This window comes from Rhinatrema bivittatum, chromosome 14, assembly GCF_901001135.1.
Source record: "Rhinatrema bivittatum chromosome 14, aRhiBiv1.1, whole genome shotgun sequence".
Classification (NCBI taxonomy): domain Eukaryota; kingdom Metazoa; phylum Chordata; class Amphibia; order Gymnophiona; family Rhinatrematidae; genus Rhinatrema; species Rhinatrema bivittatum.
In genome coordinates this window covers 35,100,002-35,123,939 of record NC_042628.1, presented here as the reverse complement: position 1 = coordinate 35,123,939, position 23,938 = coordinate 35,100,002, and the positions used below count along the sequence as shown (strand labels likewise).

Here is a 23,938-nt window from a genome sequence, read left to right as displayed (position 1 = left end):
GTAAATGCTCAGTAATCTTGCACCAAGGAAAATATGAAATCTGCAGACCTGCAAGAAAACAAGCTTCGAGAGGACAGAAGAGACAGGGAAGGGCGTCTGGACTGATCCGTGGTACTACAGGAACGAAAATTAACAGGTAAGAACTAATTTTTCTTTCCTGTACGTACCCGGATCAGTCCAGACAGTGGGATGTACCAAAGCTTCCCTAAACTGGGTGGGACCGAGACAGTCCTGCTCGAAGCACTTGCCGCCAAAAGGAACCGAACACCGGAGCGTGTACATCCAGACGGTAGTGCCAAGCAAAAGTGTGCAGAGACGTCCAAGTGGCAGCCCTGCAAATCTCCTGTGGAGAGACAGACTGACTCTCCGCCCAAGAAGTAGCCTGAGAACGCAGAGAATGGGCTTTCAGACCCTCAGGAAGTGGACGACCTTGACAAAGATATGCCGAGGAAATGGCTTCCTTTAACCACCGCGCAATCGTGGTCTTAGAAGCCTGTTTACCCCGGTTGGGACCACTCCAAAGGACGAAGAGATGGTCCGAAACGCGAAAGTCATTGGTGACTTGAAGATAACGAAGCAAGACTCGCTTGACATCCAGTCGACGGAGGTCGCCCCCAGCCGTACCCGCAATCTCCTCCAGAGAGAACGCGGGGAGTTCCACCAACTGGTTGACATGAAAAGCGGAGACAACATTAGGCAAGAAGGAAGGAACTGTCCTGAGAGAGACCCCGGAATCAGAAAAACGCAAGAAGGGCTCCCGACAGGACAGCGCCTGAAGCTCGGAAATACGACGAGCAGAGGAGATAGAGACTAGAAAGACAGTCTTAAGAGTAAGATCCTTGAGCGTAGAGTGGCGATGAGGCTCAAAGGGAGCCGCACAGAGAGCACGAAGGACGAGGTTGAGACTCCAAGATGGACACGTGGCCCGAGAGGGAGGGAGGAGGTGTCTAATGCCCCTCAGGAAACGAATGACGTCCGGGTGAGCAGCCAAGGCATGACCATCCACCCGACCCAGGAGAGAGCCAAGCGCAGAGACTTGAACGCGTAAGGAACTGAAGGAGAGACCCTTAGAGAGACCCTTCTGAAGGAAAGAAAGAACCAAAGGAATCGAGGCAGAGCGCGCCGGGATGCCCGCCTCCGTACATGCGGACTCAAAGACCTTCCAGATGCGCACATAGGCCAGAGAAGTCGACTGCTTCTGGGCTCGCAGCAGGGTGGAGATGACCTCCTCCCTATAACCTTTGCACCTCAGGCGACGCCGTTCAAAAGCCAGGCCACTAGACAGAAGCAATCGGCCAGGTCGAAAAATACAGGCCCCTGCCGGAGGAGACGAGGGAGATGACTGAGGCGCAGGGGCCCGTCCACCGCTAGATTGATGAGATCCACGGCCATTCGGGAGCGACGAGAATCACCGGACCCCGGTGGAGTTCAATTCTCCTGAGAACTTTCCCTACCAGAGGCCACGAGGGGGAACACGTACAGAAGCACGTCCGCCGGCCAAGGGAGAGCCAGAGCGTCCACGCCCTCTGCGCCGTGTTCCCTCCAGCTGCTGAAGAACCGATTGGCTTTGGCATTGTGCAGAGTTGCCATGAGGTCGAGATGAGGAGGACCCCACCTGTCCACTATCAGAGCCATGGCCGCGTCCGAGAGTTCCCATTCTCCTGGATCGAGCGACTGCTGGCTGAGGAAGTCGGCTTGAACATTGTCTTTTCCGGCGATGTGAGAGGCCGCAAGGCACTGTAGGTGACGCTCCGCCCAAGCGAGTAGGCAGCTGGCTTCTAAGGCTACCAGGGGACTGCGAGTGCCCCCTTGGCGATTGATGTAGGCGACTGTGGTGGAGTTGTCGGACAGGACTCGTACCGCCTTGCCGCAGATCAGAGGAAGGAACTCCTGAAGGGCCAGGCGGACCGCCAAAGTTTCCAGCCGATTGATGTGCCAGCGCGACTGAGTCTGGGACCATGTCCCCTGGGTGGACTGAGATAGGCAGACCGCACCCCAGCCCAACAAGCTGGCATCCGTGGTTACTATCGTCCACTGTGGAGCTTGAAGAGGTATCCCTTGTAGGAGATGAGGAAGGGACAGCCACCACTGTAATTCGTCGGCAGTAGACTCCAAGAAGGGAAGGACTACGTGGAACTGCTCCGACACTGGTTGCCAATGAGACAGCAAAGCTTTCTGTAATGGACACATATTAGCAAAAGCCTAGGGGACCAGATCGATGGTAGAAGCCATGGAGCCCAGGACTTGGAGATAATCCCGGGCCGTCGGTGAAGATAGCGCAATCAAATCCTGAACCTGACCTATCAGTTTGAGGGCTCGCGCCCGAGGTAAGAAAACCTTGCCTACTTGGGTGTCGAAGTGTGCTCCCAAAAATTCCAACTCCTGGGAGGGCTGAAGCTTGCTCTTGGAAAAGTTCACTATCCACCCGAGAGAGGCAAGGAGCTCCAGGACTCTATCCACCGCCCGCCGGCAAGAGGTCTCCGACTTGGCCCTGATGAGCCAATCGTCCAGATAGGGATGGACGAGAATCCCTTCCCGGCACAAGGCCGCAGCCACTACTACCATTACCTTCGTGAAGGTGCGAGGAGCAGTCGCAAGGCCGAAGGGGAGAGCTCGAAACTGGAAGTCCTGGTTGAGAATGTGGAATCGGAGAAACTTCTGGTAGTCGCGGTGGATGGGGATATGAAAATATGCTTCTGCGAGATCGAGGGAAGCAAGGAACTCTCCTGGACGGACCGCCGCAATGACCGCCCGCAGGGTTTCCATGCGAAAGCGGGGGATCTTGAGGGCCCGATTGACCCTCTTGAAGTCCAGGATTGGGCGGAAGGACCCATCCTTTTTGGGCACGGTGAAGTAAATAGAATACTGGCCGGCGCCAATTTCCCTTTCTGGGACTGGGACCACCGCCCACAGATCCAGAAGCTTGGAGAGAGTCTGGACCACCGCGTCCCTCTTGGCCCGGCTGCAAGGTGAGAACAGAAAGAGATCTGGAAGTTCCCTGACGAGGTCGAAAGCGTACCCGTCTCTGATAATGTCGAGGACCCACTGATCCGAAGTGATTTTGACCCATTCCTCGAAAAACAGGGAGAGGCGTCCGCCGAGGTAAGGGACCGAGGGATGGGCCGGCTGAACTTCATTGTGTGGCAGGTTTAGCGGTGGTACGCACGGGCTGGCCCTCGCGAAAGGGCCGCCTGCCACGAAAGGACTGCGACCAGGACTGCGCACGAGAAGACCCCCTTGGAGTACCGCCCCGCCCTCGAGAAGCGAAGCGACGCTGACCCCTGAAGCGAAAGCGAGAGGCCGCGAAGGACCGAGAAGACTTAGGGCGGTCCTCTGGCAATTTATGGACCTTGTTGTCAGCCAAGGAGTCCATAAGCTTGTCGAGGTCCTCGCCAAAGAGCATCTTACCTTTAAAGGGAAGCGTGCCCAGCCGGGTCTTCGAGGACTGATCAGCCGACCAGTGGCGAAGCCAAAGGAGCCTCCAGGCAGCCACTGCTGAAACCATCGCCTTCGCCTGGACACGGACCAAATCGTAGAGGGCGTCCAACACGTAAGCGATTACCGCCTCCAGACGTTCGGCCTGTTCTGCCTCACCTGGCGGAAGCTCTCGGGCGCAGAGTAACTGTTGGACCCACTGGAGGCCTGCCCGCATCATGAGGCTGCTACAGCAAGACGCCCGAACTCCGAGGGCCAGGACGTCGTCGATGTGCTTCAGGTGAGCCATCAGCTTACGATCTTGTGAATCCTTTAGGGCCGTGGAACCTTCCACCGGGATCGTGGTGTGCTTGGCCACTGCAGAAACATAAGAATCCACTGATGGATATTGCAACAGCTCCAAGCCCTCTTCCGGGAGGGGATAGAGCTTATCCATCGCATGCCCCACCCGGAGCGAACCCTCAGGAGCCTCCCATTGCAGTAGGATAAGGAGCTTAAGCATGGGGTGGAAGGGAAAGACCGAGGCCGGAGCCCGGAGCCCTCCCAACACCGGGTTCATATCCTTAGGAAGTGAGGCCATGAGATTATCCACGGAGGGACTTTCCAGACCCAGCTCCTCCAAAACAAAAGGGAGGAGGGGCTCTAGCTCCTCCTTACGAAAAAGACGAAGGGCTCTGGGGTCATACCCCTCTGGGGGGGGGGCATCTGCTGAATCTGAGGAAGCAGCGGGGTCTGAGGACCCAGGAGACACCGGGGGAGGGGAGCACCCCCGGGACCACCCGCACCCGAACTGGTCCCTGAGGCTCCGCAGCCGGTCCAGAGGTCAACGGCGCTGAGCGAGGGATTTTAGACCGGGGGGGGGGGGGGGGGAAGAGGGGTTTTTTTCATCCATCTCATGCAGGCTAGCTAAATAAGATTTGTGCATGAGGAGGACGAAATCCACGGAAAACAGGACCCTGGATTTACCGGGGGGGGGGGGGGGGGGGGAGAGGGGGGGGGGCGAGGGAAGGTCAGGACCCCCCTCCTGGGAACCCGCGGTGGCCAAATCGGGGGTTAAATCGAAAAAATCCGGCCCCCCAGCCCCAGGGAGCACTGAAATCGGCACCGATGAAAAATCAAAGATGGCGGCCGTTCCCGGGCTCTGCCGACCCGGGAAAGGCCTAGCCATGCCGGGAGGAGTGGAGCCCCGGGCTAAATTTGCTTGTCCTGCCGAGGAGGGACCTTCCCCACCCGGCAGACAAGCAGTGCAGAGGCCCTGCCGCGAAAAACGCGACGAGGAGAGCCCACAAGAAACACAGGCTGTCAGCCGGGACATAGCAACCTCGGCTGAAGAAAAAAAAGCTGAAAAAACAAAGCTTGATTGACAGCCTGCACAGCAGGAGAGAGCAGGCGGGAACCTGCTGCCTTCTGCTTCTCTGACTGCCGGATCTAATCCTATACTGACCAGAAAAAGTTAAAAAAGCTGGTCAACTGCTGCAAATAAGTTAGAGGTAGGTGAGTACCTGCAACTTATTGAAAGTTAAAACTTTGAAACTCCTTTTTTTTTTTTTTTTTTTACTGAGCACAGCAGCGGGTTCAAAACCCTCTCGGCAGCCAGAGGGGGAATGAGGCCCAGAGAGCGTCGGTCCCCACACCTGGAAGCGTACACGGACTCAGGACTAAGCAGGGAACCCCCTCCTGCAAAAGGGGACAAGCCCCCCTGAGCCGGGCAAGAGCTGGGAGAAGGACGTCTCCCACACAAAAAGGCACTAAAGAAGGCAAAAATTCCTTCAGAGATTCACTTTCTATAATTTTTAAAAAACAAGAACCAAAAGTAGTACTTGCTTGAACCTAAAGACAATAAAGAGGCTGACTAGCCTACAGCAGAGAACCGAAGGGGAGATGCTGCACCTGCTGGGAGACAGACAAATACTGAAGGGTGAAAGGATAGGCTCTGTCCTGATATAGGGCATCCTGCAAGTTTTAGTCTGTCTCCACCTGCTGGAAAGGAGGCTCAACCCACTGTCTGGACTGATCCGGGTACGTACAGGAAAGGGTATTTACTAGAGATGTGAATCGTGTGCCAGATCGTCTTAACGATCAGATTCGGCTGGGGGGGGGGGGGGGGGGGGGGGAAGAATCTGATCGTTAAGATATGTGAATTGGAATAGTTTCTGATTCCAATTCACATCGCTAATTTTTTTTTAAGTGAGGCCCGCGCCACTAAAAAAAAAAAAAACCCACCCGACCCTTTAAATCGACCCCCCCTCCCGACCCCCCAAAACCTTTTAAAATTACCTGGTGGTCCAGGGGGGCCTCGGGGGGCCTCGGGGAGAGATCCAGGGGGGCCTCGGGGAGAGGAGAGGTCCAGGGGGGCCTCGGGAAGAGATTTCCCGTTCCCAGGCATCAGCTGTTCTAAAAATAAAATGGCGCCGATGCACCTTTGCCCTTACCATGTGACAGGGTATCCGTGCCATTGGCCGGCCCCTGTCACATGGTAGGAGCACTGGCTGGCCGGCGCCATCTTTAAAAATGGCGCCATCTTTAAAGATGGCGCCATTTTATTTTTAGAACAGCTGATGCCTGGGAACGGGAAATCTCTTCCCGAGTCCCCCCTGGATCTCTCCCCGAGGCCCCCCCTGGACCACCAGGTAATTTAAAAAGGTTTGGGGGGGTCGATTTAAAGGGTCGGGTGGGTTTTGTTTTTTTAGCGGCGCGGGCCTCACTTTAAAAAAAAAGGGTCGAGAGGGTGGGGGGGTCGATTTAAAGGGTCGGGTGGGGTTTTTTTTTTAGCGGCGCGGGCCTCACTTTAAAAAAAGGGTCGGGAGGGTGGGGGGTCGATTTAAAGGGTCGGGTGGGTTTTTTTTTTTTTTTTTTTTTTTTTTTTAAATCGGGCCATCGGCGCCATTTTAATTAGTGGCAGCGAAAATGGCACCGATGGCCCGAGAGCGGGAGATCGCGCCGGGACCCCCCCCCCCCCCACTGGACCACCAGGTAACTTAACATTTTGGGGGGGTTCGGGAGGGTGGGGGAGGGTAAGGAATTGGTTTTAAAGGGTTGGGTGGGTTTAGGGGTTGTTTTGGTGTGCCAGTTTTCCCGCCCTCCCCCAAATAATTCTCGTGCCCTATTTAACGATACAATACAAATGCCCCTGACGATAAATCGGGGGCATTTGTATTGTATCGTGCACTCTAACGATTTTGGATGATTTTAAAATTATCTGACGATAATTTTAATCGTTCAAAAACGATTAACATCCCTAGTATTTACTACTCCCCTGCAAATGGAAAAAAATCTTTATTAAAGAAGGCGATTCTCTGCACTTCTAAAGCATGTTTGCTTACTGTAAATGGTGTTTTCTATAGATAGCAGGATGAATTAGCCATGTGGATGATGTCATGCAGAGAAACTAAATGGACTTGTCTCTCTGTTGCGTTCGTGCCTATTCTCGCCCTCGCTCCACCCTCTCTACCTTTGTGTCGACTCCCTTCAGCTCAGATGGACAGATGCAGCCGCGGCTTCTCTCCACCTCTTGGTCCCGGTGTCCCTGGGCTAGCTTGACGCTACGGATCCGCCATGTTCCTGATGACGTAAGGGTGCGTGCGCTGCAGACTTTGTACCAGCAAGGGCGCGAACCTCTGGGGCGCCCCCCGTACTGACGTCATCCGTTTTCAATTTAAAAGGTCTTTGTTTGCTAACTACAAACGAGTTAGCAAGGAACTCCATCGGGACTCGCTTCGGCAGTCCACGCTACTTGCAAATACGCTCCGAGTCATCAAGGGGAATTCTTCTCTACTGCTCGGTCTTTTCAAACTTACCAGGAGTACCTGCTCCTCGAGGGCTCCGCTCTCTCTATTCTTGATTTCAGATTGTTGGATGGGATCCGGTACTCGCTCTTTGAGGGCCTACATTCCTGAAGACTCAGAAGACTCCTACTGCCTGGAGGCGATCGCAGACATGAACACAGTGAGTCCTATTACAGACAGGAACCGGTACTCGCTCCACGAGGGCCATTGTTCCTAATCGCTAAGGCTCCCTTCAGTCTAAGACGTTATATCAGGTACGGAGATCGTGAGTTACCATTACAGATTGCAGCTAGGAATTGGTACTCGCTCCACGAGGGCCTATTTTCCTAATTCCTTTCTCATACTCTCTTCTTCCTCAGAAGATATCAGATACCTATATTTTATGGATTATTATTACAGATTAACAGTTAGGAACCGGTACTTGTTCCACGAGGGCCTACGTTCCTAAATCTCTCCTAGCCTCTCTTCTATTCCAGAAGCAATCCCATACACAGTTATTGTGAGTTCTATTTCAGACTGCTTACAAGAACCAGTACTTGCCTGCGGCTCCTGTTCCTGAATACTGAAGACTCTCTGTTGCATATAGAAGACTACAGAGATCTACTATTGTGAGTGTATCATCTATCATTGGTTATGCCCAGCATACCCCGTCTACTCACTACCTATAGTCTCTCCTTACAGCTCAACAACTCAGAGATCGAGGTTCCAGTATCAGAGGGACTTCAGCCCTGCCAGGCATATCAACTCACTACTGCCACCTCTGGTGGTTCTACTTCCAGTCTAATAAAGAACTATCTGTGTTTGTCTCAAAACTCCAGCCTAGCCGGTGGTCCCTCTCAGGATCTCCACTTGAGGGCGCTGTCAATTGCCATCGGCCCAGGGATTCACTATTTCTATTAAGTGTTATTCCTACATTAATAAGAGTGGTGTCCTTTTGTAAGAAATAGTATTTGGTTCTAAGGTTACATTGTTATGGTTTTACTTATTTTATTCTTTGTACATTGTTATATTGTTTTATTGTATCGCCCACCTGAGTTATCTGTAAACCGGCATGATGTGCTGCACGAATGTCGGTAAATAAAAGTTAATAAATAAATAAATAAATAAATAAATCTACCACTCTGTGGGAGCCAACCCACATCAGACCATCACTCCTCTCTCTGCGGAAGCTGATCCATATCAGATAGCTATCTCCCCGTGGGAATCATACAGGTTGCTGGTTCATCTTCTAAAGGAACAAGGCATCACAGTTGCTACTCCTTCCCTCTGGAAGAGCAGAGCACTAACAGATTGCTACTCCTTAGTAAGATCCGTACAGAGTGCTACTTTGTCCCTTGGCGGGGTGATCGCTTATAGCTTGTTAACTTCTCCTTCTACGGAAGTATCCAGCATCCAGATTCATAACAGATTACTAACTCCTCCCCTCTGGGGGAGCAGATCTATAACAGATTGCTAACTTCTCCCCTCTGGGGAGCTGGTCTAACAGATTGCTAACTCCTCCCCTTTGGGGAGCTGGTCTCTAACACTCTCCAAGCTGTACAGCTTTTAGCTCTACTGAGCATGTGCAGGAGTTCCCATGAGCCTCCTCAATCAGTAACAGCTAAATTTAGCTGTGTAGTCGACTTGCCAGGGCTAATTCATCCTCCTAATCTTCGGAAAACACCATTTACAGTAAGAAACATGTTTTCCATTAATAAGCAGAATGAATTAACCATTACATGTGGGGAGTCCCAAGCTGAAGGTTGCCAGCAGAGTGATTACTTAGCAAGCAATCTAGACTCCACCATGGAGAGTGGACTACAACAAAAAAAGATTTTGCAAAACTGTCCAAAACTACTGTCAGTCTTTAAAATAATATCAAGACAGTAATGGAATATGAATGTGTGAACTTATGACCATGTCGGAGGTTTGCAAATATCTTCGCTGAGTACTTGTCGGAGATGAACAACAGAGGAAACTATAGCTCATTGTTGATGAGCCTTGGCTGAGTATGTAAGTTGATGGATATAATCGGCTACTCAGTTGGATAGTTTGTTTGGCAACCATTATTCCAAGGTAGCTAGGATCATATGAAAAGAAAAGCAGATTAACTTGTCGATGAAGTTGAATATGTCGTTTGTAATATGCCAAGGCCCATTTGCAATCCAGAATATGGAGAGATTTTACTCCCTCATGTGCATTCGGTTTTGGGAAGAAGGTAGAAAGTACTACAGACTGATTAATATAGAAAGCTGAGACTATTTTCGGTAGAAACTTCGGATGAGTTCGAAGAACTACCCTGTTGTGATAGAACTGCAGGTATGGAGAGTAGTGGAGGAGAGCCTGGAGTTTGCTAACTCTTTTCAACCAAAGTAACAGCAATGAGGAAGGCTTCATCAATTGAGAGTGGAACACATTGAGATCCCATAGAACAAGTGGTTTCTGTATTGGGGGTTTGATGTTCCAGACTCCTTTCATAAAACAAGATGCCAGCAGACACGTGGAGATTGGTTTGTTGTCCAACAAAGTGTAGTAAGCTACAGTGACTTAAGAACATAAGAACATAAGAAATTGCCATGCTGGGACAGACCAAGGGTCCATCAAGCCCAGCATCCTGTTTCCAACAGAGGCCAAAAACCAGGCCACAAGAACCTGGCAATTACCCAAACACTAAGAAGAACCAATGCTACTGATGCAATTAATAGCAGTGGCTATTCCCTAAGTATAATTGATTAATAGCCATTAATGGACTTCTCCTCCAAGAACTTATCCAAACCTTTTTTGAACCCAGCTACACTAACTGCACTAACTACCTTCTCTGGCAACAAATTCCAGAGCTTTATTGTGCGTTGAGTGAAAAAGAATTTTCTCCGATTAGTCTTAAATGTATGCTTACTGAGGCAATTGCAAGGCCCAAATTAGATAGGTGAAACAAGTATTGCAAACATTGCAGAGGCTCACATGGGAAGTGATTGGAATCATGTGGTTGGCACCAGATGGAAAATCTTTTCCATATGAAGACATAGTTTTTCCTAGTTGAAGGCTTTCTAGAGGAAATCAATATGTCTTCGATCGCCAACAGTAAGCAAAGATTGACAATCACTGAGCATTCAGCATCCATGCCATGAGGTTGAGGTCTGAAAGATTGGGATGAAAGAGCATCTTGTTGTCTTGAGTTAGAAGAGCAGGGTCTGACCCCAAAAGTATGGGAGGGCTGCTGGAAAGCTTGACGAGATACATACACCAAATTTGTCTGGGCTATGCTGGTGCTATGAGAATCAGGCAGGCTCGATCTCAAAGAACTTTCAATATTGTCTTGGCAATGAGTAGTATTGGTGGAAAAGTGTACATGAGGCTTTTGGCCTCAACTGAGGTAGAAAGTATTTTGTGTTAGTCTGAGATCGCTTGAAAAATGGAGCAAAATTGATTTAGTTTTGTGTTTTGTGGTGAAGCAAACAGGTCAGTATACCCCAGAAGTCAGAAAGTATGTTTTCTACTGACTGATGAAGAGACTACTGCTAAGATGATCTGCTAGAATGTTGGAAACACCTGGCAGATTAAGTTGCTTGCACGGTTGCTTTGTGTTAACACCATAGTTAGCCAGCTAGATAGATAGTTCTGAACATTGCCCCAGAGGAAGGTAGTGTGCAAACTTACTGCAGTCAGAGGTTAAAAATATGAAACTGACCTTCATGATGATAGAAAATATTAATCTGAAATAGTTTTTACAAATGTATTATTGCCTTTAATGTGGAAAATAGCCAATCAACATCAAATAAATCAATTCTATGCATGATTTCAGTACATTAAGGAGAAGATATATCTATGGAGATTTTGCTATTTTTTTCTGCAGATTTAGATTTGTAGCACCCTGGCACATATGGCAGCAAATAACACTAACAGAGAGATTGGGTTCAGAAAGGGCCATCTAGGTTTGTGCCGTGTTGTTCCTGCTACTGTAATTGAACAGGTGTCCATCATTTTACCATATTCATCAACTGCTCTATCTGCTCTAATAACAGCAGGCTAAATCATCACATGCAAAGCATTGGCTTGAATTATTTATTATAAGTATGCAATGTATTCACTAGTATATTTATAAAATATGTTTGATCCAAAAGAAGTAAGAAAGTGCTATGATTTTGCAGCATTATTAGATTTCAGAGAGAACCATAACCTTGACATCTGGTCGAACAGTCTCTTGTTGATAGCCTGTCATAGGATGTAGTGGGATGGTTTTCTTGAACTTACATTCCCCTGCAAAGAAATATGAAATGCAATCAACCCCAAGTTTAGGATACAAAGGTATCTCAAGGCATCACTTGTTTGACCCCAATAAATCTAAACTGCATCAGCTCTATCACTAACCTTGTAGCAGAGGAAGCAGGTCAATTAATGCCTGTCCTAAAATCGCTGTTTTCTCCTCCTTCTGCTTCTTTTCCTTTGGTAAAATTTCAAACACAGTGACTGGAAAGAAATAAACAGAATCCATTGGCCAAAGAGCACTCCACCACCATTCTGCACTGTGAGTACTGTCAGACAGTACTTGCTCTTTTACTGTTTAGAGTGAATACAATAAGAGGGTATTTCCGCCCTAGTCATCACATTGAGAATAGCCAAAAAGTTGTCCTTCATTTGTCCTTACAGTAAGAATAGCCAGATATCACTCCTCCAGCTGTTATAATGTAAGAACAATCAAACATTCCTGTGCCATTTCTTAAATTGAAAACAGTCAAACGCCACTCATTCACCATTTCTTACAATGACAACAACACTCCTGCACCATTCCTAATAGTAAGAGCAAGTTTGCTTACCGTAAACGGTGTTTTCCGTAGATAGCAGATGAATTAGCCGTGCTGTATGGGTACGTCCTCCATGCCACTAAGTGGCAGAGCTCTCAAAGTCTATTACAGACTTTTAGCTAGGTACTCCCTCCCCGCTATATCCTGGCAGGATCACCTCAGGTACCTCAGTCAGTATCAAAGTGTTAGTTAGGTGTGCTAGAACTGTCCGAGGACACGGGCGGGTCAGCATGGCTAATTCATCTGCTATCTACGGAAAACACCGTTTACGGTAAGCAAACTTGCTCTTTTCATGTAGATAAGCAGCATGAATTAGCCATGCTGTATGGGCGTCCCCAGCTGACGTTTTGAGCAAGAAGGTATGTTACTCTTTGTTTTATTTTTTTGTTGTTGCTTTGTTTTTTTGCTCAATACGATAAAGATTGCGGACAGTTCCCATGAAGGCTGTAAGTATATGAAATCTGTGGTCTTCTGTAGGATAGTCCGCCCCACTAGGGCATAATTTGCCATTTGTCTAAACAATAGTGGGATGTGAATGTGTGAAGCGATGACCATGTCACTGTTATACAAATCTCTACGATAGGCAGTTGATGGAAAGAGGCGGCCAAAGCTACCATTGCAAGCACTCGATGCCCCGTAGGTGTAGCAGGTAGAGTTTTATGACCTTTGCTCATAACAAAAAACTGGATATGGTTGGATATCCATGTGGATAAAGTTCCTTTTGTTACTGGACGACTTTTTGCATTTGGATGAAATGACAGAAACAGTTGAGAAGGTCGGTGAGGCGAAAAGCATGAGTTCTTTATAGTACGCTAGAGCACGTCTGCCATCTCAGGTGTGTAATCTTCTCATTAGCGGTAGCATGAGGTTTGGATTGAATGTGGGCGAGGTGATAGTTTGATTAATGCGTAACCTGGAGATTACCTTTAGTAGAAATATTTGGGTGAGTGTGCCAGGTCACCTTCTGATGGTGAAATGGAAGATAGGAGGGTAGTGAATTAAAGGCCTGTAATTTGGTAACTCTGCTTGTTGAAGTGAAAGCAACCAGGAAAAACCCCTCCATGAAAGGTAGGTAAGGTGACAAGAGTCCAAAGGTACAAAGGGCGAAAAATCTTAGCTGTTCGAGAACTATGGGAACGTCCCACGGTACTGGTGGTTTGTGTACAGGTGGACAGAGGTGGAGTATGCCATTCACAAACCTGGAAACTAGATACAACCTGAAATTGGTTCTCCATCTAGAGGTGTGCATTAACTGCGATAGCATTCAAACTGGCAGCGATGATGTAGCAGGGCCTTGCTGGAACGCCGATGGAGACCTAAGAGAAGCCTTTCAGGCAGTCAGATAATGGGTTTATACCCAGTGATACATAGCAGGAAGTGTAGTGAGAATTTTCTGTGGCAATTTATCCTGGTTGACCACTCGTGGGGAGAATAATATTTTGAAGAGTAGGAGAAATGCCTAAGCGTTGATAAGTGAGCCCTACAATCTCCATTCTGTGAGGTGTAGGAGAAGTGGAGGGAACGTAGCAGTGATGCTCCGTCCTGGGTTGTGGAGAGAGAGGTGCAGTAGTTAACTGCACTGCATAGATAACACAAGCTGCAAGTGCAAGTGGGCAATCAATTCTCTGCAGCTGACCAGCAGACCGCATCGAATTCCTCTCTAGCGGTGAATGAAGGCATTCTCTGTAACGGCCACGACAACATCAGTACTACACCATCATTCAGTATCCGTTGTCTACATTACCGATTAGATCCTCTCGGTTCGTTATGCATCTTATTTATTTATTTATTTAAAATTTTTATATACCGACATTCATCCAGGATATCATATCGGTTCACATTGTAACATAAACTGGCGCCAGGCATGGCGCTTTACATTGAACAATTAAAACATGCGAACAAGGTATTAAAAGGGGGTGGGAGATAACATGGGAAAGTTTGCATTAAATTATATTATAACAACGTTTGCAATTATATACACATATGTACAATGGAAAATAAAGACTAAGAAGTGCAGGCAGGCTAGTGAGGGAGAAAGGGGAAGAGGAGAGAGGAGAGAGGAGAGAGGAGAGAGGAGAGCTGAGATGGAGGGAGGAGCGGGGGAAAGAGGGGAGGGGAGATAGGGAGAGAGGGACAGTGAAGGGGAAAGTAGGGAGAGAGTGGAAGGTGGATATAATGGATAGGAAGAGTGAAAAATTAGGTGTATGCTTTAGCAAAGAGCCAGGTCTTAAGCTTCCGCTTGAAAGATTTGAGGCATTCCTCTTGCCGTAAGTCAACTGGCATTGTATTCCAGAGGGTCGGCCCGGCTATCGATAGTGCACGGGCTCTCGTGGAAGTAAGTTTGTAGAGTTTAGGAGAAGGGATAGGCATGGTTGCAAGGTGTGCATGTCTGGTAGGCTTATTAGACTGGTGTAAATGGAAGGAATCGTTAAACCAATTCATTTCAGGGTTGTATAAGGCCTTATGGATTAGAGAGAGCGCCTTATATTGTATGCGGGAAGCTATTGGAAGCCAATGTAAATCTTTTAGAACAGGGGTAATATGGTCATGTTTACGTAAGTTGGTCAATATCCGGGCTGTGGTGTTTTGCAGAATTTGAATGGGATGGATGGCATTGTTGGGTAGGCCGAGAAGTAGGGAGTTGCAGTAGTCAGTCTTGGCGAAGATAGTAGTTTGAAGCACTGTACGGAAATCGGGGGGATGGAGTAGGGGTTTGAGTTTTTTTAGTGTGTGGAGTTTAAAGAAGCCGTCTTTGAGTATGTTATTGATGAATTTCTTAAGTGTGACATGACCATCAAGGATGATTCCCAGATCACGGACTTGTTGGGCAAATTGGAACTGCGTAATAGGGGGGAGGATTGGTTGGTTTTGGGGTGAGATGAGCATGATTTCAGTTTTCGTGGTATTAAGAGCTAGGTGGATGGAAGATAGGAGATTGTTAATGGAAAAGAGGGTTTCATTCCAGAAATCCATGGTTTTCGATAAAGAGTCGGTGAAGGGTATGAGCAGCTGAACATCGTCAGCGTATATGTAATGAGGGAGATTTAGACTGGAGAGGAAGTAACAGAGAGGTAGGATGTATATATTGAATAGGGTAGAGGATAGGGAAGAACCCTGAGGGACACCTCGGTTGAGGGGGATGGCCTTGGATACATGATTTCCTAATTGAATTTTGTAATCTCTGTTGCTGAGGTAGGAATTGAACCAGTTGTGGGCAACGCCTGTAATGCCAATTTCAGTCAACCGCTGTAGGAGAATGGGATGGCTGACGGTGTCAAAAGCGGAGGATATGTCAAGGAAGGCAAGAATGTATGATTGCCCTTTCTCAAATCCTTTGATAATGTGGTCTGTCAGGGAAAGTAAAAGAGTCTCAGTACTATGAGATTTCCGAAAACCGTATTGTGCGGGGGCAAGGATATGATTATCTTCAAGGTATTCTGTAAGTTGCTTGTTGACATTTTTTTCAAGGAGTTTAGAAATGAATGGAAGATTTGATATAGGGCGATAATTAGCTGGATCAGAAGGGTCAAGTTTGGGCTTCTTTAGAATAGGTTTGACAATTGCCTGTTTCAGGGGGAGGGGTACCTGCCCAGAGTTAATGGACAGGTTAATGATTTTTGTTAAAGGTTTGGCAATGATGTTGGGTATTGTGAGAAGATGTTTAGTGGGTATAGTGTCAGATGGGTGAGTGGACGGTTTGGCTTTCTTGATAAAGGTTTCTATTTCCAATGTAGAAGTGCAGTCTAGGGAGGAGAGAACTTTAGTATAGTTACTGGTCTTTGTTTGATTGATGTCCAATTCGAAGTGGTTGCTGGGGCCGGTAGAGGAGGAGAACTTGGATAGCAATTTATCTACTTTGGTTTGGAAGAATGTGGCAAGTTCTTCACATTTGGATTTGGCTACTACATCAGGGATGTCTGTGGAGAAACAAGAGATGAGTGGTAAAGTAGGGAATGCATAAAGTAGGCAGTGAGACCCATCGATGAGACAGGCGTCTGGAGCAATTCTGAGTGGGTTCAGTTAACCGAACAAAGTTCTATAGTTTTTTGTTGCTTCGGGTTGCAACAGATCGTATGTAGGGGGACCCCACATTGCGAAAAGGTTCATGAGCTAAATGCTGCTGAAGTTGCCATGTGTGTGTGTGTGGGGGGGGGGGGGGGGCGAAAAAATCCTTCTCAGCTTGTCCTCTCCAGGACTGGAAATGTCCGGCAGATAAGTTGCCTGCAATGAGTGGATCAGTGGTGAGCCCATCCTAGCAATTAAAATGCCTCTTTGTGAGGTTGCATGAAGTGGGCCTTCCTTCTTTGATTATGTGTAACATGGTCACCTGGTTGTGCATGATCACCATGACTGTCTTCCCTGGCAAGGCTCCTTGAGGGGCTCGAAGGGTTTATTATTTTATTTTTTATTTTTTTATATATATATAGATAGATTTTTTTTTAACTGCTATCAGTTCCCGAAGGTGAATATGTAGTGTGTGTTTGTATGCAGACCATAGGTCCTGTGTGTTGAATGCGTTCAGATGAGCTTCCCATACTCTAGGGGATGCAACTGTGGTTAGTCTCACTTGACGTCAAAGTGGCTCAGAGGGGAACTCGATAGTACGAGTGGGAGTAGTCTCCAATGCAGGTCCCTTTCCGTGCTGGTGGGCAAGGAAATGGGTGTGGACAATGGATGTAGATATTGAGCCCACTGATTTTGAAGCCCCAATAGAAGGCGGTGTATATGTAGGCGTTTGTATGGGACCACGGACGTGGCTGCCGCTCTGCCGCACTGTGAAGGAGAGTTGTAGACAGCGTAAAAAGAGCTACTAAGTTCTTAGGAACTGAAAGTTTGCGTGGGCTCCAGCTTCGACTTCTCGTAGTTGATCAGGAGTCCATAATGGTCTAGGCAAGAAATCGTATGTAGAAGATTCGCTCGTAGTCACGTTCAATCGGACACTCGTAGGGGCCAATCGTACAGATAAGGAAATTGTTGTACTGTTTGACAACTAAGATGTGCGCATGGCTGTGCCCTGCATTTGGTTAAACATTTGGGCTGAAGTCTGCCGAATGGAAGAACCTGTACTGAAAATATCGGCTGTCCACCTGGATACAAAGGTAGCCCCCATCACCTAGTGAAAAGGAAGGAAGAATGGGCTTGAGAGAAGTTATCTTAAACCTCTCCTGTGAAGGCATTTGTTAAGGGGAACGTTAGTCCAGAAGTGCGGGCACATCCCTGCCCTCATATGGAGAAGACTCAATTGATCCGAGGTAATGTAGGTCTCGGGTGGACAATGAGTGGACAACCGTTCTCCAACAGGTAACCACAGTGACTATTCAACCTTTAAAGGTCCCGACTGGGTTTTGTTTTTTTTTAGATTGAGAATCCGTTGGTTGTCGTGACTGTTTCGGGTCGTTAACACGCTGGCATGGTGTTTGTTGCTGAGAAGCCTGCTGTCTTGACGATTGGTTAAATTGAGAGTTATAGCTGAAAAGAGATGTATGGTAAGGCACCGAGGTCGATGAGCGTTGAGGCAATGTTAATGAAAGCACCGCTGTTTTCTGCTGTATGAGCTTTGTTACGGTATCAGTGAACTGATTATCAAACAATTTTTGTAGACGACATGGTAAGTTTTCCCCAGTTGTCGTGGACATTGTGTCGTATGGCACTAGATGGTAACAATGTAAGGTGTCTGGTTACCAAGGTAGTTGTTGAGATATATGTAAATGTCTTAAGCCTTCCTCAAGGTTAAGGATTGAGGAGGTAAGGAAGTGTCTGCAGAGGCTAGCTGGAGATATGGTCGCAATGCTTGCAGAGTTTCAGTGTCCCTATATCGAGGCTGTGGTCCATATTAATCAGGAATTTAAGGAAACATGTCTTCTGATGGAAAGAGCAGTCTATATAGTCGCCCCGAAGGGAGTGTCTAAGCTGTCACCTCATGCTATGATAGGCAGTTGTTGAGGCTGGTGGTCTAAAAAGACCATAAATGTAAATTTTATTTTTTTTTGATGGGCATACCGTTTGGAGGTAGTGTCCCAGAATGGATTGAAAAAAAATTTTTTTTTCCGGATACATGAGCCTTGCAACATGTAGTGTCGGAGGTTTGTTGGGCCTGCGCGAAATTGCAGCTGCGCCAAGGATAGGCGGATTCGTGCACGCGCATCAGTGTTGGTCTGTGCGCTCAGGTCGGCCTTCCTGTGGTCTTGCAGGTATGCTCATGCTCTGTTATGTTGTTATGGATAGGCTTACTGGTAGGTGGACTCGTGGATGGGCCTGGTGACAGGCGGCCACATGGATGGGCCTGCGCACCGGTGGGGGGGGGGGGGTTGCGTGCTCTCCGGTGGATGAATGGATGGGCCTGCGCAGCGACGGTTGCCCAGATGGATCGGCATCTGTGCTGATGCGTGGGGTTGCCGCTTAGGTGTATCGGCGGACGCGCCGATTAGCCAGGGGGCCAGAGGCCATGCCAATGTGTTTGGGCGCCGGCAGCCGCACCGATGCGTTTGGGCACCAGTGGCCAGTTGGATGTACTCGAGGACAGCGTTGATGTGCCCAGGCGACAGCTGCCATGTCGATGCGGCAGCGCTGATGCCTGATATGCCCCGCGTCTGGTTTACGTTTAGGTGCTCTGGCGCCTAGATCAATGACTCAGCGCTCCAGCGCCTAGTTCGATGGTTGGGCGCTCTGGCACGGGGGTGCCCTTTAAATGTGCCAGTGGACGCATTGATGCGCTAGGACGGTGCTTTGGTGTGCTTGCGGCTGCGTCGATACGCCGGCGGCTGCCTCGATGCGCCGGAACATCGGCAGCTGCTGCGTTGCGCCGGCATAGATGCTTTCGTTTCAATGAGCCCGCATCGATGCGCCTGCTTCGATGCACCCACGGCAATGTCTCGGTGCTCCGGCGGTTGGATCGACTCTGGCGGGAATCTATTTATTTATTTATTTACTTTTTAAACTTTTCCTTGGCCCGCATGTTTTAAAGACATGCCGGACTTGGTGCCCTTAGATTTAGGAGGCTGGTATAGCGATGTCCCAGCCGCTGGTCGACAGCTGAGAAGCTCTCCCGACCTCCACTCAGTGCCTGCCTGGTAAATCGGGGGGTTAACTGAGGAGGTTAGTTGAAGGAATCAATGGTCAGGGAGAGAGAGGGTTGCCCAGAGATGTTTTATACTATCTCTGAAGGGCAGGCTGTACTGTCGAATCCGCTGGATGGTCACCAGAAGTCGAATCTTCTGTCCCCCCTCCCCCATCCTCCACTCAGTGCCTGCCAGGGAAACCGGGAGGTTAACCGAGGAGGTCAGCTGAGAGAATAATCATCCTGTATGGGGAGGGGGTGCCCAGAAATTTGTTATAAGCCATCTCTGAAGGGTAGGTTGCTGAAGGAAAATTTTTTTTCTTGTATTTTTCTTGTATTTGTGATAGAATTAAAGTTAATGTGGAGCATAGAGAGCTCCGCACACACCGTTGCACAGAAAAAAACAGACTGAGGTACCTGAGGTGATCCTTCCAGGATATAGCAGGGAGGGAGTACCTAGCTAAAAGTCTGTAATAGACTTTGAGAGCTCCGCCACCTAGTGGCATGGAGGACGTACCCATACAGCATGGCTAATTCATGCTGCTTATCTACATGAAAACAATAGCCAGAGAGCATTCCTGTACAATTCCTTAGCAAGAATATTATTTCCCATACCTGCTGCATTTCACTGTGAAACAATAATAAGATTACACAGCAAAGAGTAGAAATTACCACTTATCTGATCATTTCCTTTCCTTAAATTCAGTCAGACCAGTCCAAACCAATGGATCATGCATGCCAAACAGCAGATGGAGAGATAGATCAAAAGGCTCACTGATGTCACTCCTTATATATAAATAACCCCCTTTTTGAATTATTTTTAATAAGATATTTGAACGTTTAATAGCTCACAATCTGTGAATCTTATCAATGAACCAACCTTGTTCATGCAGGAGGTTGGCGGATCTATTGTCTGACCCAAACCAACCTCACTGCTGAAGGCTGAAAATTTTTTTTAAGCCTTCAGCAGTGAGGTTGGTTTGGGTCAGACAATAGATCCGCCAACCTCCTGCATGAACAAGGTTGGTTCATTGATAAGATTCACAGATTGTGAGCTATTAAACGTTCAAATATCTTATTAAAAATAATTCAAAAAGGGGGTTATTTGAATGTGAATTGGATTATATAGTGTGATTCCCCCCAAAAAATTTTTTGGGTGCTTTTTGATATTTGACTCCTTATATATATCTATGCTGGCACCAGCCTGCCAGTATCCCTGTAACAAGCTAACTATGGACAAGCTCCATAACAACAATATCTAGCTATTTACATTCCCAGTTTGCCTTTTTTCTTCCTTGCCTTTTTTTTTTTTTTTTTAATGTGGGCTTCCAGAAGAGTAAGGAATCGAAGGGGATGGAAGGAAGAGTTCCCAACCAAAATTAGAACAACTCATCTGCACCAGAGTAGAGACATTCATATCCATGCATACCTCTGCACAACTGCCTTGAATAAACACTCTGATAGAAACAATACTAAGAATTCTAAAGATACCGGCAGAAATGGGAAGGTCCTGGTCTGACTGTATGTAAGGAAAGAAAAGTATCAGTTAAGCATTAATTTTTCCTTCCACTGCATACAGTTAGACCAGTCCAAACCAATGATATGTATCCAAGCTACTCCCAATTAGGGCGGGTTGCTGCCCTTGCCCCTCACAAAACCACCAAGATAAAGGAGATTTTATAGCTCTCCAAAGAGGATACCAAACACAACTCTGTCTACAAAGCAGCCTGTGCTCTAGTGGAATGAGTTTATACTTGTTTTGTCAACCGAGTACTTGAATCCACATAAACAGCTGTAATCATTTTTTAAATCCAGCTTGCTACCATAGCTTGAGAGGTTGCTCACCCTTCCCGTGCGCCACCATACTGCAAAAAAGATGATATGAACACCTGAAGGCGTTAGTGACTTTGAGATATCTCAAAAAATGTCTCCTCACATCCAATGAACAAAGAAAAGCATAGTCCTCTGAATCTGCTCATCTGAAAAATGCAGGCAAAGAAATTGACTGATTCAAGTGAAACTCTGAGATTACCTTCAGTAGAAAGGAGGGACCCATACAAATCTAACTCTAGCTCTTATAATCAACATGAATAGCTCCCTACAGGACAGAGTCTGTAATTCAGAAATTCTTCAAGTCGAAAAATGGCAACCATAAAGACAGTCTTCAACATGAGTAATCTCAATGAAATAGGCTTTAGAGGAACAAACTGAGATCCCACCAAAAAGGACACCAACTTCAGATACCAAAGTGGGACTGGAATCCAAAATGATGGCCTGATATGTTTAATACCTCTCTAGAACCAAATGACATCTGGATGAGAGGACAGCAGCCTGTCTTGTACCTGCTCTCTATAGTAAGACAGCACTGCTACTTGCACCTCCAAAGTATTAAGAGCCAAGCCCTTAGATAGGCCTTCTTGCAAAAATTCAAGCATCATAGGAAATAGTGCATTGATGAGAAATACTGATGCCCCAAGCCCCAGTCCTCAAAAACTCTCCACACCCGCACATAGACAAGAGGTGAAAAACTCTCTCACCCTTAGCAGGGTGGATACTACTGCTTGGGAAAAATTCTTCTTCACTATCTTGCCCTATCAAGGGCCAAACTGTAAGACATAGGGGTAGATTTTAAAACGTGTACACGCTACTCAGTGCATGCACATGTACACCCAATTTTATAACTTGTGCAAGCAGGTTATAAAATCGGGGGGGGGGGGGGGGGGGGGGGGTCGGCGCATGCAAGAGGGTGCACAATTGTGCACCTTGCGCACGCCGAGCCCGTGCTGTCTTCCCCCATTCCCTATCCCCCACCCCACCTTCCCTTCCTCTATCTCCCCCGCCCTTTCCTCCCTACCTTTTTCCTTTTTTCACTTTTGTTTGAAAACTTACTTCAGCCCTGGGGCTGAAGTAAGTTGTGTGCACCGGCCGACTGCCAGCGTGCGATACTCAGCACAGCCGCAAATGGCCGCTGTGCTGGGAGCCTCTGACCCTGCCCCACCCCCCGGACTGCCCCGCCCCTTTTTGCAAGCCCCAGAACTTACACGCGTCCAGGGGCTTTACGCACGTCGCCGGGCCTTTTTAAAATAGGCCCGGCGTGCGTAGGTCCAGTTACGCGTGTAACCTTTTGAAAATCCAGCCCATAATGAGGAATTACCACATACCTGATAATTTCCTTTTCTTTAGTATAGATAGGTGAATGAGGAACAAGTGGGTTATGCACCTCTACTAGCAGATGGAGCAAAGCTGACATCACAGTATATATACTCCTGCAGTGACATCAGCCTGCCAGTATTCTCTTCAAAAGCCAACTGTGGTCAGACTAACAAAATTCGATTAATAACAGATAACCTTTCCATCCCTCAGCTAATAGGAAACACCAAGCTCAGACAAAGAATGTATGAACACTAGTCTAGGGACTGGATTAACAGTTACCAGTATCCCCATGAACCATGCAGGAGGACAATAGCACAACCCACCAGCAGCCAAGGGTGGGAAAGTAGATCCACCTGTCTATACTAAAAAAAAAAGGAAATCATCATCAAGGAAGTAGTAATTTCTTAATTCTTAGCGTTTAGACAGGTGGATCCAGAACAAATGGAATGTACAAAAGCTACTCCAGAACAGGGCAGGATGCTGCCCGCAATCCAGTCAAAACCGCACATGCAAAGGCTGCGTCCTCCTGGGCCTGCACATCCAGACAAGAATACCTGGAAAAGGTGTGTAAGGAGGACCCAGTCATAGCTCAGCAAATGTCGACGGGAGACAACAATCTAACTTCTGCCCATGACACTGTCTCAAGGTATTTTTAATGGGGGGGCTGCTCTCTTGCAAAGTTGTATCTGTTGGATCCCCAGGTGAAGGAGAAATTCCAGTTTCCCAAGGTGGATGTCTTGGTGTGTTTAGTGACAAAAGAGGATTACCATCCCTGTGTAGGCGGAGCCTTAACGAGCAGAGATTAAAGCTTTGAATCTCTGCAGCGGCGCGTATGTTCCCGCGCCAGAAAGTAACGGATTCTCCTCAGTCTGTAATTAAGCTTGCATTATCGAAATATTATTATTATTATTATTTTTAATTTTTATATACCGATGTTCCTGTAAAGAATACATATCGCACCGGTTTACAAGGAACTGAACAGTCGCCTCCAGGGCGGAAATACATTAAAACAGTCGCCTCAAGGCAGAATACATTAACACAAGTATACAGGAAAACTATTAAAAGAGAACTTTCATAAACTCAATTAAATGTAACTGTGAACCATAAATCAGGAACATATGTACAGAGGTAGGTATGTACAGATATGTACAGAAATAGGTCGACTACCAAGGAGGAGGGCGGGAACGCATGGCTAATTCATCCTGCTATCTACGGAAACACCGTTTACGGTATGCAAACTTGCTTTTTCCCCGTTGATAGCAGGGCTGAATTAGCCATGCTGTCATGGGAGTCCAAAGCTCCCGATCACGTAATTGAGGTTTTATATATATATATATATATATATATATATATATATATATATATATATATATATATATATATAGATAGATAGATAGATAGATAGATAGATATTTGCATGATCAAGGAAGGGTGGTAGTCGAGTATGTTAAGATAGTAAAGATTGTAGTACTGCATGTCCCAACTTTGCATCTCCCTGTGACTGTTTGTCCAGGCAGTAATGAGAAGTGAAGGTAAGAAGAGAGGTCCATGTTGCAGCTTTGCAAATGTCCACTGGCTGCACATGTCTGAAATGCGCTATTGAAGTCACAGTTGCTCTGACTTGGTGAGCACGAGGAGTAGATGTGAGGCATAATTTTTGCTTATCATAACAAAATTGGATACACTGCACTATCCAACTGGAGTTGGTGCGTTTAGCAACTGGCATA

At 47.3% G+C, this 23,938-nt stretch overlaps 1 protein-coding gene across 5 annotated transcripts in view; it reads right to left on the bottom strand.

Annotated features, from left to right (window-relative positions):
* Positions 1–23,938, bottom strand: part of CFAP70 (cilia and flagella associated protein 70) — a 351,702-nt gene that overhangs the window by 239,600 nt on the left and 88,164 nt on the right. For all 5 annotated transcript variants that reach the window (XM_029576140.1, XM_029576137.1, XM_029576141.1 and 2 more), the window contains exons 4-5: positions 11,568–11,666; positions 11,377–11,456 (exon numbers count right to left, since the gene is read on the bottom strand). In XM_029576140.1, coding sequence (XP_029432000.1) covers positions 11,377–11,456; positions 11,568–11,666 — 179 coding nt within the window. The remainder of the gene's footprint in view (positions 1–11,376; positions 11,457–11,567; positions 11,667–23,938) is intronic.